Genomic DNA, 15030 nt, shown 5'->3' with positions numbered 1-15030 from the left:
CATTGGACCACCACATTGTGCTGTCATCACTGGTCAGGCTTCTTTTGCTATCTAAGCCTTTGATTCACGGTCCCTTTACTATGAGTCAGTGTAAAATTTTGTTAAATGTCTATGTTAAATGTTAAATGGAGGGCTTCCCTGATTCTTATCCAGGCAGTGGCTTATCCACTGGATTCTTATCCAGCCTGCCAGTGCTGGGGACATGGATTCCATCCCTGGTCCAAGAAGATTCTACATGCTTCAGGGCAACTAAAGCCTGCGCACCACAACTCTTGACCCTGTTCTCTGGAGCCTGGGAGTTGCAACTACTGAAGCCTGTGTGCCTAGAGCCCACACCCCACAACAAGAGAAGCCACTGCAACGAGAAGCCCATGCAGCAGAACGAAGAGCAGCCTCCGCTCACGGCAACTAGAGAAAGCCCGCACAGCAGCAGAGACCCAGGGCAATCAAAAATACATAGGGCTGTTGGCTTCCCTGTGGCTCAGTGGTAAAGAATCTGCCTGCCAATGCAGGAGACCCAGGTTTGATCCCTGGGTTGGGAAGATACCCTGGAGAAGGAAATGGCAACCCACTCCAGGATCCTTGCATGGGAAATCCGATAAACAGAAGAGCCTGGCGGGCTACAGTCCATGGGGTTGCAAAAACGCTGGACTGGACTCAGCAACTATACATAATATATTAATTTAAAAATCTTGGATAGCAAAATTTCACTGCCCTAATTTTTCAAAATTTTTAGAAAACGTTGAGAGAAGAGTAATATCCTCTGAAGATATTCTCGGTGTCAAGTACAAAGTTTATAAAAATAGAAGAAAAAAACTCCTGAACTAAAACAGAATTGATAGTTCTTTCATTTTGTAAACACTGAGTGCTTACCAAGTACATTGCATGTTTTGGGAGGTATCAAATGAATAAGACATGGCTTCTGCCCTGAAGCACCTTCATTTTTGAAGGGAAGACATAATTATACCACAATCACAATATGGGGTAAACACCACCATAGAGGTGAGCACAGCAAAAGAATGTCACTTAATCTAGACAAAATTGGTTTGGTTCTCAAGAAAGTTTTCCTGGAAGCTAGGGAAATTGACAGATTCAAGGCCTGTTATGAGTTGAGATTTGAGAACTTAGGGGGCTGTTAATAAACAAGATGGGAAGAGTGAAGATGGGGAAGAGAGTATACCATTTATTGAGTTGAGAAAGTTTATGAGAGGGTAGTGTGGGTCTGGAAACGAAAGTATAAATCAGTTCAGTTTCCAACACTGTGTTTGAGATGCCTGTCACTGATTCAAGGAAAACTGCTCATTGGGTAACTGGACATGGGTCTGGGTCTAAAAAAGGTGATTGGGTTAGAAGACAGAGATTTAGTAATGATCAATATAGAGTTGACATTTGACACCGTGAGGATGGATAAACTGCCTACACTCTTACCAGGAGAAAAAAGGTCCTCAGAAAGATCTGAGGAATACCAATATTACAGGTCAGTTTGGGAAAAAGGAGACTTAGAAGATGCAGTCAGTTAAGAGAGAAAGAAAAATCAGGAGTGAGTAAGTGAGTGGAAGTCACTCAGTCATGTCTAACTCTTGCAACCCCATGGACTGTAGCCCACCAGACTTCTCTGTCCATGGGATTCAAAGAATACTTGAGTGGGTTGCCATTTCCTTCTCTAGGGGATCTTCCCTACCAAGGAATCAAACCCAAGTCTCCTGCATTGCAGGCAGATTCTTTACCAAGCTATGAGGGAAGCCCCCCAAATCAGGAGATATTCAATTAATTAAATAAACACACAAAAGAAGCCAAGTCACGTTTAACAACTACTGCAGATATGGGTCCAACTGAAATCTCATGATCTTTTCACTATAAAATGATCATTTTTTGGTTTCCTTTTAGACAATTACATTGGAAAGAGTTTCTATTTGTTATGTGGGCAAGGGTTTTGTATCAGGTTGGGCCTTAAACAGAAAACAGTCTAATAAGAGAATGAAGCCCTAGAACTAAGGCCCACACACCAGAGTGAGAACAAAGTTACCAAAGGTGTGAAATAGCACAAGAAAGTGATGGCGGGGAAGGCAATGGGGAGTGGAGACAATGACCCTGACATAGAGTGGCTGGAAATGGCATTGAGAGCTGGTGGTTAGTGGGCACGTTGGCATGTTGAACAGGGTGAGTGAAGATGCCCAAGACCACATGGTTTGTTAGTGAGGAAGCCAGGCAGTCTGATTCCAGGGACTCCCTCCTAAGCAGTACTCTATTCCACCACAAACAGGGTACATGCCCCATAAATATTTATTAAATAACAAAAGAGCATGTTAACTCTGGGCAGGCACCAAGGACAGTCAAAATTCATGGGCTGCATTTTCAGAATCAAATCAGTGTGGATGCGATGGGTTACTGAAGAGTGAAGCTGGACTTGATTTCAGCAGTAAGGGACTCAGTCTCCCAGGGCCTCATTTATTCCCTCTGGGAAATGGGGAAGAACTACTCCCTGGATTCAGGGTGGCTTTGAGCTGGGGTCTGCTGAACAAAGAGAAGTTTCCCGAATAGAGAGATGGTGGAGAGACAGAAATGTGAGGGGTGGGGGGAAGTGTTACAGGAAGAAGAATAGCACATGCAAATGTCCTTTGTTAGCAGTGGTGGAGAGTGGCCTGAACTGAGCTGGAGCCACAGGCCAGACTGCAGACAGGAGGGCCTGGTGGTACTAATTTTAGAGACTCGGGATATTAAGGAAGCTACTGCTAATGTGACCTCGGCCAATGAATCTCCAGCCTTATTAGCTTCCTCGACGTTTCTGTTGGGATGACAGTTGTAACAATAACCTAATCAGGCAAGTATTTACTCAGATAATGGCATTTTCAACCCCTGCTCATTTATAAAGTGCTGTTCCAAAGTGACTGTCAGCTTCTGTGTGGTCATCCACTGAGACTGGTTAGAAATGTCAACTTTTCTTCCCAGGTTGATTAGCTGCCATGCCAGTTAATCCTACCTAGTGAGTACCCGTGTCTTCAAATATTGTCTCCAACGCACAGTCAGTCACTTATAAAGTCAAGAAGAGCAATGCCTGTAGCTGAAAAAAAGACTTCTACCCCATGGCCAATTTAAATCCTATTAACTTCAACAACAACTATAATTCACGGGTTTCCTTGGGATCTTGTCACTGGGCTTTATTATCGAAGGCCAGAGTCTTTTTCAGGAGACTCCGTGAGTCATTATCCCAGGCAACACAGGGCTGACCCCCAAGCTGGGACCCAGCCAGGGATTCCTGGCTCCTTACCTGGTAACTGCTAAAGGAATCTCTTGAGGACTTTGGTTTTGTGGCAGATGAGGTGCTTCAGGCTTCATCTGGTGATAAGGAACTGTGTAAAGGCATTACAGAATTTGGTCAAGTTGTAAAAGGAAAATGATTGGGGGCCAGTAGGGGTCTTTTGAAATGGCTGTAATTTCATCCAAGTAATCTCTATCGTTAAGAGTGAGCAGTTGGTGGTTAGTGGAAACTATAACCCATATATTCTACAAAACCCTGGGTCCTGGGAGTAGCTTGTCCTTGAGGCTATAAAAATTGCTTTAATGTTGAATAGTTAATATTTTCAAAAATATTCAATCTAGAACTCATTCTTAAACTTCCACCAAATATAGAATATTGCATTAGAAGGTATTTGGTATTGGACAGGTTTGAAGCGGAAGTGGATTGAAGTTGAATTCTGCATCCATATGAAAGTTTACATAAAAACATAAGCAAACTTGTTGAACTTAAGAACCATTTAGAGCAATGTAGGTTATGGGGGTGCTGGATGCTTGCCCATGCACACCTGAATTCTCCTGTCTCTCCTGTGATAAGGCAGGAGAGCTCCCAGGATTCTGGTGTAGACCAGTGGTTCCTACCTGGTTCCCACCAGACATGCATTTTCTCAGTTATTCCTTTGATCTTCAAGTTTTGAAAAGTTCTGCCAACCATAGGAACTGGGCTTATTTAGTAATTACATATGTCGTTTGTATTACTGGGCTTCCCTGATAGCTCAGTTGATAAAGAATCCACCTGCAATGCGGGAGACCTGGGTTTGAACCCTGGGTTGGGAAGATCCCCTGGAGAAGGGAGAGGCTACCCACTCCAGTATTCTGGCTTGGAGAATTCTGTGGACTATATGGTTCATGGGGTTGCTAAGAGTCAGACATGACTGAGTGACTTTCACTTCATTGGTATTATCACTTTTATTTTCTTTTAATCATGGATAGATTTTAACCAGCCATCCAGAATTACCAAGGTCACAAAATGAAACAATGATAGGAAAGCCCATAAAACACTCTCCTAGTTGCAGTTGTAAGTAATAAAGTTAAGGAAGCATAAACACTGACATGTCTTAATTTTGGTTGTTCCTCTGCTGTGTCCAAGGTTGATCACAAACTTGACACCTTTGATTGAAGGACCGTGATTACTTAAAATGTGATTGGAGTCAGTGACTGGTCCACTAGTCACACATCCCATAAAATCATTTCAGGTCATCAACAGCTACCCCCATGAGTTGGCCAATGTCACATTGCTGTGTTGATGATCACTGAAGCCTGCGGCAACAACTCCTGAATGTTTCAGTTAGAATGCTGAGCATTATTGAGGAAATAGGCACAATTTCCTTTAGGTTTTAAAGTTACTTAGCATTCCCAACAGACCCCTACTCCTCCACCAAAAACTCCTGGTTAGGACCCACTCAAGTATAACTTCCTCAATATAAAATGAGAAGACTTGAGGCTCACAGAAGCAATGCAACTTGTCCAACACAAAACAACTGGTGGCGAGTCTCTGAAATCTTAACCCAATGTTGCTTTGTCAAACTAGGCTGCCTGTGTTACTCTTTGGGACATAGTTCAGGCCCTTTGGCTTTGGACATAACATCATTCTAAGTGAATGGTGAACAGTATCTCAAAGGTGGACATGAAGGTGTCACCAGATTAGCATCCTCCCAGCTAGCGAGTGAGTATTGAATTCCATGCTTCCACAATAGTGACACCAGCAGTGTGTATACATGTGTACATGTGCACACATGAGGGTTGATGTGTGTGAGTGACTGACATCAAAGATGGAGAGACCCAGAGCTTCTATGGAGCAGCAGGCCAGCAATATCCTTCCAAAATATTGGGGGGTGACAGCGAGCCTCCTTGTCACTAGCCTGTAGCTGAAGAACTTTACCCCATGTCCAATTTAAATCATGCTGTTTAGATCACAGGACTCTGGAATAGACTCTGAGGTTCTGAATCCATCTGGATCATGTCAGCATGCACACACACGTGCCCATATATCCCAGGGCCTGAAACAAGCAATCCTTTAAAAAAAAAAAAGACTAATGCTATTAACCTGGAAATAGGACTTAGCCTAATGGTGTTCACTTACTGGTGTTAGGATAAGAAAACAAATATAAACAGTTCACCTTTTTCTGTTCCAAGGACCTGTATTGAATTAAAAAGAGAATATTATTGAGTGACTCTTAGTGATCTAGAATTTTTTATTATACTCTGTGTGTATTGGTTAGTAGAATTTGGGCAACATTTCCATTAGTATAGATTTTTAAAAATCTGTGAATATGCCTCCAAAAGACTAGGTAAAAATAAAAATTTTATACTCCTTGTTTTATACTTTGAAGTAACAGGCAAATATACAGTCTGCTAATGGGACTATAAATTGCTTTGACTATTTTTGAAACCAATTTAACCATAGCTATTATGAGCCTTAGAAATGCTCTTATTCTTATCCCAATAATTCCATCGAGAAGTTTCTTTTTCTAAGACAACAACCTGAAATCTGGATCAAGTTCCATGTAAAAAGAGGCCCAGTACATCATTACTTATAATATAAAAACACTGGAAACAGTATCTCAAAGGTGGTGCTGCAGTCCATGGGGTTGCAAAGAGGTGGACGATTAGGTGACAACAATCTACATGACCCTCTAAGTGGGAAATATTAAATAAATTTTGGTGCTATATTCACTATTGCAAAGTTAGAAATTCATTGCAATTATTTATATACAGTATGGCATAAAATTATGCTTTATCAATGTCTCAAAGTTACATAAAAACTTCAGGATAAAAATGGGGCTTATGATATATTTAAAAGCAGTGTGTGTGTGTGTGTGTTTGTGTGGTTGTATTATAGAAAACAGGATTTGAAGAGAGATGATAAAATTTTAATAGAGTTTGTGTTTAAGTGATGAAAGCCATGGTTAATTTTCTTTATACCTGCTTTGGAATTTTTATTTTTAAAGATGAACATGAAAATATTCACAATATTCTTTTTAAGGCAACCATTTCTCTTTCCAAACATTTTCTTTCTCTTTCTTTCCTTAATAGTGAATTCCCGATCATTCTTCATTATGAAAGTCTATGTGCTTATTTGGATTGCATCCTGGAGTCCTATTAAACTCTTGAAGAATTAAAATGCCTTGCGAGAAGCACAGTATTTGCTGAAGTATTTACTTAACTGCAAATAATTCTCTAAACTCCATTTCATGCATTACAGCAGTTGAGGAGGTCTACAAGTATCATTTGGACAAGAGTTTCTTAACCTGGGGGATGGAAGAGGTCCTTGAATGGCCTAATGGGGTTCATGAACCTTCTGAAATTAAAACTGAATTTTTTTTCTTCTGTAAATATGTGCATTTTTTTTTCTGGGGGTGGGAAAGGTTTATCATACTTTTTGTCAAATTTTCCAAGTGGTCTGAGGTCCATAAAAAGTTAAAGCCAGTGGATTGCACACGAGGTCCAAAGAGGTGGTGCCATTTGCCCAGAGTCCCAGAATTATCTTGTCACTGGGCGGACTCTGGAGTGCAGGTCTCCTGACTCACACTAGCTTCATGGACAAGAAACCTATATCAACAAATATCTCAGAGAGCCATCGTATGTCTTGTCTAAGGCAGGCCAACAGAGAAGCCCTTTTATCTTAAGGACCTTGGCATCCCCTAGGATTCTGAAAAGAGGACATACATTTCCTCATGGCCAGCGAATCAAGGCAAAACTATAGACTGAAGGCAGGAGGAGAAGGGGACGACAAAGGATGAGGGGGTTGGATGACATCACTGGCTCAGTGGACATGAGTTTGAGCAAGCTCCAGGAGATGGTGAGGGACAGGGAAGCCTGGCGTGCTGCAGTCCATGGGGTCGCAAAGAGGTGGACGATTAGGTGACAACAGCAGCAACAGTAGGCTACATAAATAGGGTAATGAATGAATCGATCCTCAAGAGTGGTTTGAAAGTCTCCACACTGAGTCCTCTCCAACACTTTGAACCGGCCAGTTCAAAGTGCTCAATCTTTTGTGCTGTGGTTCTCAGGCTTGTCAAAGGAGAGGGGAAGCCTTGCTGTAAATACAGCTGAGGAGCCATCTGTCTGAGAGAGCTCTTGTTTTGTTTCCATGAGACCCAGCCAACTTTTTGCCTGAGGGTTCCGAATTTAAAACCAAATGCAATTAGAAAAGTGGAGAGATATTTGCTTTACTCTGACTTCACTTAATATAACAATCTCTAGATCCAAATATATTAATAATATCACTTATATGTGGAATATTAAAAAAAAAAAACGATACAAATCAACTTATTTATAAAACAGAAACACACTCACAGACATAGAAAACAGATTTATAGTGACCAAAGGGCAAAGGTGGTGGTGGGGAAGTACTAGGACCCATTGTATAGGGCAGGGAACTCTACTCAGTATTCTGTAATAACCTATATGGGAAAGAGATCTGAAAAGGAATAGATGTTATGTGTATGGATAACTGAATCCTTTGCTGTACTCCTGAAACTGACACAATACTGTAAGTCAACTATGAAGTGAAAGTTGCTCAGTCGTGTCTGACTCTTTGCAGCCCCATGGACTATACAGTCCATGGAATTCTCCAGGCCAGAATACTGGAGTGGGTAGCCTTTCCCTTCTTCAGGAGATCTTCCCAACCCAGGGTTCGAACTCAGGTCTCCTGCATTGCAGGTGTATTCTTTACCAGCTGAGCCACAAGGGAAGCCCTATAGTCAACTATACTCCAATATTAAATAAAGTTAAGAAAAAAAGGAATCCAGCTGTCTCTGTTCAGCTAGACATTAAAGAGGATTGCAAAAGTTAAAAAAAAAAAACTAAATAGAAAAAGGTAGAGTGAAATCTAGATTTTTTTTTGTTAGAAAATTAACATATTCAAGTTAAATATAATGCCTTCTTTTTCATTTCCCACCTTCTTCTCATCCCATCCTTTCATCTGTTTCTTTCTTCTTTTTTTTCACTACTTCATTTCAGGTGAGTCACATATTTCCTAGGGCGGAACTATGGACATGGAAAATAGATTGAGACTTCAGGCTTTCAGCACTGGCTCCATCTGTCCGCCAGCTGGCAATTCTTGCCACTTTTCTGAGGCTTCTTTTTCTCTTATGTGTGTGTGTTAGTCATTCAGTCTTGTCTGACTCTTTGCAACCCCATAGACGCCTCTGTCCATTGCAACCTTTGCAACAGCCAGGTTCCTCTGTCCATGGAATCCTTCAGGCAAGAATACTGGAGTGGATTTCCATTTCCTTCTCCAGGGGATCTTCCTGGCTTAGGGATCAAACACTGGTCTCCTGCAATGCAACCAGATTCTTTACTGTCTGAGCCATCAGGGAAGCCCTCTTTTTTTTTTCTCTTAGTTGTTGTTTTTTGGGGAAGGGGGTGGCAGGTGGCACATCACTTCTGCTGGAATGAATTCTGGTCCTCAAGATGTAATTTAAGCAAGAATTTAACACTCACACAAGCATGGCCTGTGCCCTATGAGATGGGCTTTTGGAATAGAGAAATGACCTTGACTCTCAGTCCGAACAATGAGGAAGTGTTTTGGCAAGAACAATGAGGAAGTGTCTTGGCAAGAGATAAGGAAGAAAAATGTGTTCTTCCACTAGACCTTGTTGTTCTTTAGATGTTATCAATTTCCAGCAGAATGCCAATGAAAGTTGCAAGAAAAACAAACTGTCCTGCAGGATCCCTGCTGTCCAAGGCAGGCATTTCCACTTCCTTCTTACTTGTTGGTGATTGGTGGGCCTATTGTCCTTTCATACTGAGCAGTGAATAATGGTTGTCTTGAGTGACAGGCTACTTGGGACACATTAGCTGATCTGCAGGAAGAAAAGGGTGGAGTCCCTTTAGATGTGTGGGTTCCTTCAGCTGCAGAGGACCACCCCTACTTTCTTCTTCTTGGTGGCACTTGGAAGTCCGACAATTTGCAGAAGAGGATAAGCTGGGTGGAGTCTTGAATATAATCCTTCATGCAGCAGTCATGTGTTATCCTCCTTGACATTCTTGTCTTATGGATTGGAGGTATAACTACCTTGCTTGAGGGGCAAGCTAGAAATGTGACTCAAGTCTAACATTCTCATAATACCAGGAAGAAGGGAAGGAAGGAAGGAAGGAAAGAAGAAAGGAGAAAGAAATAGAGAGAAAATGAAACTGAGCAGCCCTGTGGGGCTCCTGGGGGCAGAAGCCTTTCTCTGACCCCTGTTTTTATAGGGAACAGATGGCAGAGAGTGAAGAGGAACTAAAGGGCCTCTTGATGAAAGTGAAAGAGGAGAGTGAAAAAGTTGGTTTACAGCTCAACATTCAGAAAACTAAGGTCATGGCATCTGGTCCCTTCACTTCATGGCAGATAGATGGGGAAACAGTGGAAACAGTGTCAGACTTTATTTTTTTGGGCTCCACAGTCACTGCAGATGGTGATTGCAGCCATGAAATTAAAAGATGCTTACTCCTTGGAAGGAAAGTTATTACCAACCTAGAAAGCATATTAAAAAGCAGAGACATTACTTTGCCAACAAAAGTCTGTCTAGTCAAGGCTATGGTTTTTCCAGTGGTCATGTATGGATGTGAGAGTTGGACTATAAAGAAAGTTTAGTCGCTCAGTCGTATCCGACTCTTTGTGACCCATGAATGGCAGCACACTAGGCCTCCCTGTCCATCACCAACTCCCAGACTCCACCCAAACCCATGTCCATTGAGTCGATGATGCCATCCAACCATCTCATCCTCTGTCGTCCCCTTGTCCTCCTGCCTTCAATCTTTCCCAGCATCAGGGTCTTTTCCAATGGGTCAGCTCTTCAAATCAGGTGGCCAAAGTATTGGAGTTTCTGCTTCAACATCAGTCCTTCCAATGAACATCCAGGACTGATCTTCTTTAGGATGGACTGGTTGGATCTCCTTGCAGTCCAAGGGACTCTTAAGAGTCTTCTCCAACACCACAGTTCAAAAGCATCAGTTCTTCGGTACTCTCTTTATAACCCAACTCTCACATCCATACATGACTACTGGAAAAACCATAGCTTTAACTAGATGGATCTTTCTAGGCAAAGTAATGTCTCTGCGTTTTGATAAGCTGTCTAGGTTGGTCATAACTTTTCTTCCAAGGAGCAAGCGTCTTTTAATTTCATGGCTGCAGTCACCATCTGCAGTGATTTTGGAGCCCCCCAAAATAAAGTCTGTCCCTGTTTCCACTGTTTCCCCATCTATTTGCCATGAAGTGATGGGACCAGATGCCATGATCTTAGCTTTCTGAATGCTGAGTTTTAAGCCAACTTTTTCACTCTCCTCTTTCACTTTCATCAAGAGGCTCTTTAGTTCTTCTTCATTTTCTCCCATAAGGATGGTGTCATCTGCATATCTGACCTTATTGATATTCCTCCCAACAATCTTGATTCCAGCTTGTGCTTCCAGTCTGGTGTTTCTTATGATGTGCTCTGCATATAAGTTAAATAAGCAGGGTAACAATATCCAGCCTTGATGTACTCCTTTCCAAATTTGGAACCAGTCTGTCATTCCATGTTCAGTTTAACTGTTGCTTCCTAACCTGCATACAGATTTCTGAGGAGGCAGGTCAGGTGGTCTGGTATTCTCTTCTCTTTAAAGAATTTCCCACAGTTTATTGTGATCCACAGTCAAAGGCTTTGGCATAGTCTATAAAGCAGAAGTAGATGTTTTTCTGGAACTCTCTTGCTTTTTTGATGATCCAGCGGATGTTGGCAATTTGATCTCTGGTTCCTCTGCCTTTTCTAAAGGCAGTTTGAACATCTGGAAGTTCACAGTTCACATACTGTTGAAGACTAGCTTGGAGAATTTTGAGCATTACTTTGCTAGTATGTGAGATGAGTGCAATTGTGCGACAGTTTGAGCATTCTTTGGCACTGCCTTTCTTTGGGATTGGGATGAAAACTGACCTTTTCCAGTCCTATGGCCACTGCTGAATTTTCCAAGTTTGCTGGCATATTGAGTCCAGCATTTTAACAGCATCATCTTTTAGGATTTGAAATAGCTCAACTGGAATTCTATCACCTCCACTAGCTTTGTTCATAGTGATGCTTCCTAAGGCCCACTTGACTTCACATTCCAGGATGTCTGGCTCTAGGTGAGTGATCACACCATCATGATTATCTGGGTCATGAAGATCTTTTTTGTTCAGTTCTTCTGTGTATTCTTGCCACCTCTTAATATCTTCTGCTTCTGTTAGGTCCCTACCATTTCTATTCTTTATTGAGCCCATCTTTGCATGAAACGTTCCTTTGGTATCTCTAATTTTCTTGAAGAGATCTCTAGTCTTTCCCATTCTATTTTTTCCCCTCTATTTCTTTGCAATGATCACCGAGAAAGGCTTTCTTATCTCTCCTTGCTCTTCTCTGGAACTCTGCATTCAAATGGGTATATCTTTCCTTTTCTCCTTTGCCTTTCACTTCTTCTCTTTTCATGGCTGCTTGTAAGGCCTCCTCAGACAACCATTTTGCCTTTTTGCAGTTCTTTTTCTTGGGGATGGTCTTCTGAAGAACTACTGAAACCCCCAATAAGTGAAAATGTTAACTACCTGATACAATTCTTCATTCCAGAGAGAGGTCACAGTTTGATGACCTCAGGAACCATAGAAACTCATCAGGAGACCACCTGGAGCCAGATTAAAAGAGGCCCTGCACACACCCTGCTCTTATCAGCAACCTCACCCTTGAACTATTGCTATAAAAAAACTCCTCACCACATCCTCTAGTGTTGGGACACACAGCTTTCAGGGGCAGGAACCCGCTGTGACAGCCTTTGCCTGGCAAAGCAATAAAGCTATTTCTTTCTGCTTCACCCAAAACTCTGTGTCTGAGATTCCATTCAGCATCAGTGCATGGAGGCCAAGTTTTTGACATCAAAAGAAAGAAAGAAGGGGATCAACCTCCAAGTTCTATATGTAAAAGCATAGGTCAAATACCAAGATAAGAACCAAATCCCTTAGGAGGCCAGTGGGGAGTTAAGTGAGCGCCTGCTGTTGGCTTAAGGGCCTTCTTCTTTGGGGCTTAAAGAAGTCAACATCTAAGGGGATCTAAGAAAGCTCTCTCTGATCTGACCTTCATGCCACTTATGGAGCCTCTACTGCTCACCTGGACATTGACGTGCCGACTTTGACTGACTTGACTTTGCCACATCGACTTTGCCAAGTTGAGGATACCCATCTCTATTTTTTGGTTGGGAAAGCAGAATAGAACAGGGGTGGGGTGAGGGCAGGAGGATTTGCTCAAGTTCACAAAGTTGTTGATGGCAGAGTGGGATTCTAAATCAGGTCTGTGCGACTCTGTATCTCCTATAAAATCCACTTTGCAGTCCTTTCTTGTGAGGAACAAATAGTCAGGAAACTGTATCACAATTTCCAACATTTACTTCTGAAATGCTGAAGAATGGAAGTCACTGGTGGAGACCTCATGTCTTCCAATAAACACTGAATGTGGTGGCAAATAGGGATTTCATTTAAAGTCTCAGGCTTAGCTTGTTTTGCTTTAGTTTTATCGCCTTTAAAGTAGGGTACTTTATAATTGTGTAAAATAGACAGCTAGTGGGAAGTTGTTACATAGCACAGGAAGCTCACGCTGGTGCTCTGTGACCACCTACAGGGTGGGATTGGATCTGGGACGGGAGGGAAGCTCAAGAGGGAGGTGATATATGTATATTCACAGCTAGTTTACATTGTTTACATTGCAGAAACCAATACAACATTGTAAAGCAATTCAGTTCAGTTCAGTCACTCAGCCGTGTCTGACTCTTTGTGACCCCATGGACTGCAGCCTCCAATTAAAAATGATTTTTAAAAAAATAGGCTATTAATACATATTGAGCATAGCTGTTATAATTAAGCATCTTGCCCATCACAGACAGTTAATGCAAAAAAATTCCCTTTTTTTGTTTCCTAGGACAGAATTGCTACTTACCTCACTTAAGTTCTTTAAGCTTATCTGTCTGCAAGGGAAAGAAATACGATGTTACATAAAATACAGCTCATAATGATCAGGATAAAATCATTCTGAGCTCTTAAAGCTCTTTGATTACATTTTCATTGCCAAATTAATAGCCCATAGTCCAGTGTGATATTTATCACTGTTCTATAAAATTAAAGCCAGGTTACTTTTCTCATAATTTTCTAAGCAAAAGAAGTTATGAGCCAATATAAAAGGTGGTGACAGAAAGGATGTGAATAAACTTGCCTCTCATTTTAGGAGAATTTAAATAACATCATCATTCCTACTGACATTTGGTTTTCTATGTCAAATTTCATTAGCACAGAAGGACCTGCCATTATTACCTTGATTTTAAAACTCCTTTTTTTTTTTAAATTTGAAGAAGTATCAAGAATTTTACATGTGAAGTTATGGTACAACAGGACCCAGAAAGGCCTGTATGAGAAAAAGGATGCTGATAACGGGAGGAGATCTGAGACAAGAAAGAACATGAAACTGAATGGGAGGAGGAGAATTCAACAGGGACTTGGATAAAGTGGACTTTGGACCATTGGATGGTCTCAGAAGAAACTCCAAACCTTTCATTTATATTGACAGTTGAGTTCATTAGCCTCTCTAAACCTCATTTTTTCTCATCTGAAAATGGCCACGAAGATATTTATCCTAGAGGCTTATTATGAAAATTGTTGTTATTGTTTATTCACTCAGTTGTGTCCAACTCCTCGCCACCCCATGGGGTGTAGCCTGCCAGGTTCCTCTGTCTGTGGGATTTCCCAGGGAATACTGGAGTGGGTTGCCATTTCCTCCTCCAGGGGATCTTCCCGATCCCAGGGTCGAACCCAGGTCACCTGCATCTGCAGGCAGATTCTTTACCACTGAGCCACCAGGGAAGCCTCATTGTGAGCATTGCTGGAGATAAAAAGGGACGTGTCGGGCATCCAGTGGGCACTATTGTGAGAATGTGGGCAGAGCCAGAAGACGCGGCTATGAAGGGGGTTGGGGTGAAGGGTACCTCTGTCTACCTCTGCCTGTGAGAAGACTGGAACAGAAGAGGTGTTAGGAGATTAAGGTTGCAACACCAATCCCAGTTTATGGCTGTTGAGCTAGGGTGATAAAGGTCTGTCTGTATCAGGTTAAGACGGTGCCAGCAGCATATAGGACTCAGAAGCTATACCCTGGTCTTAGATCTCCAAGCAAGAAGCGAGTGTGCCGAGGTCCCATGTTTTTTTAACCTGTTTCATCAGCCCATCTGAGATAATGCATCTGTACCCTGCCTCTCCCTGTTAACGGGGAAAGTGGAAGATAAAGAGGCACGAGTAGAAGTAATAAAGTAGAACAGACACCCAAAGTATTAATTCGTTTGGGGTTAAAATGAGGCCAATCTCAGTGTTTTTAATGTTTAAGAAACTCTGGCATCTTAGAAATACTGACAGATCGGCCATGTGGCTTCAATTTAAATTGGGTAATTGCTTTTAGACTTGTGATTTTAAGTTAATAAGAGTCAAGCTATGTTCAACTTCATTTCTAAACCATTCCAACTGTTTAAGAGAACTTGAATTTTTCTATAATCATACATTCACTTTATTAGATTTATAAAAATGAAATGTTAAAGTTTTGTTTGTTAGCGTTTAAACCTGCCCTGTCAGCATTTGAAGTACTTAAAAAATCAATTACATGAAGCGAATAAAGGCGTTTCAAAAGTTTAAGGATATTTAACTGAGTTCCTCAAGGTCTTATGTTTTAACCTATGTAATGTGACAAGCAGAGGGATTGTCTTTCTGTTTAGATAAAAGCA

The 15030-nt window shown here is 41.6% G+C and overlaps 1 protein-coding gene across 1 annotated transcript in view; it reads right to left on the bottom strand.

Annotated features, from left to right (window-relative positions):
- The window catches only part of CLNK (cytokine dependent hematopoietic cell linker), a 112058-nt gene that overhangs the window by 29411 nt on the left and 67617 nt on the right, over positions 1–15030 (bottom strand). The window contains exons 11-13 of the mRNA XM_065914115.1: positions 13209–13236; positions 5415–5433; positions 3269–3350 (exon numbers count right to left, since the gene is read on the bottom strand). Of these exons, the coding sequence (XP_065770187.1) occupies positions 3269–3350; positions 5415–5433; positions 13209–13236 (129 nt within the window). The remainder of the gene's footprint in view (positions 1–3268; positions 3351–5414; positions 5434–13208; positions 13237–15030) is intronic.

Source organism: Muntiacus reevesi, chromosome 22 (assembly GCF_963930625.1).
Source record: "Muntiacus reevesi chromosome 22, mMunRee1.1, whole genome shotgun sequence".
In the NCBI taxonomy this organism is placed as follows: Eukaryota; Metazoa; Chordata; class Mammalia; order Artiodactyla; family Cervidae; genus Muntiacus; species Muntiacus reevesi.
This window is presented reverse-complemented; position numbering and strand designations above follow the sequence as displayed.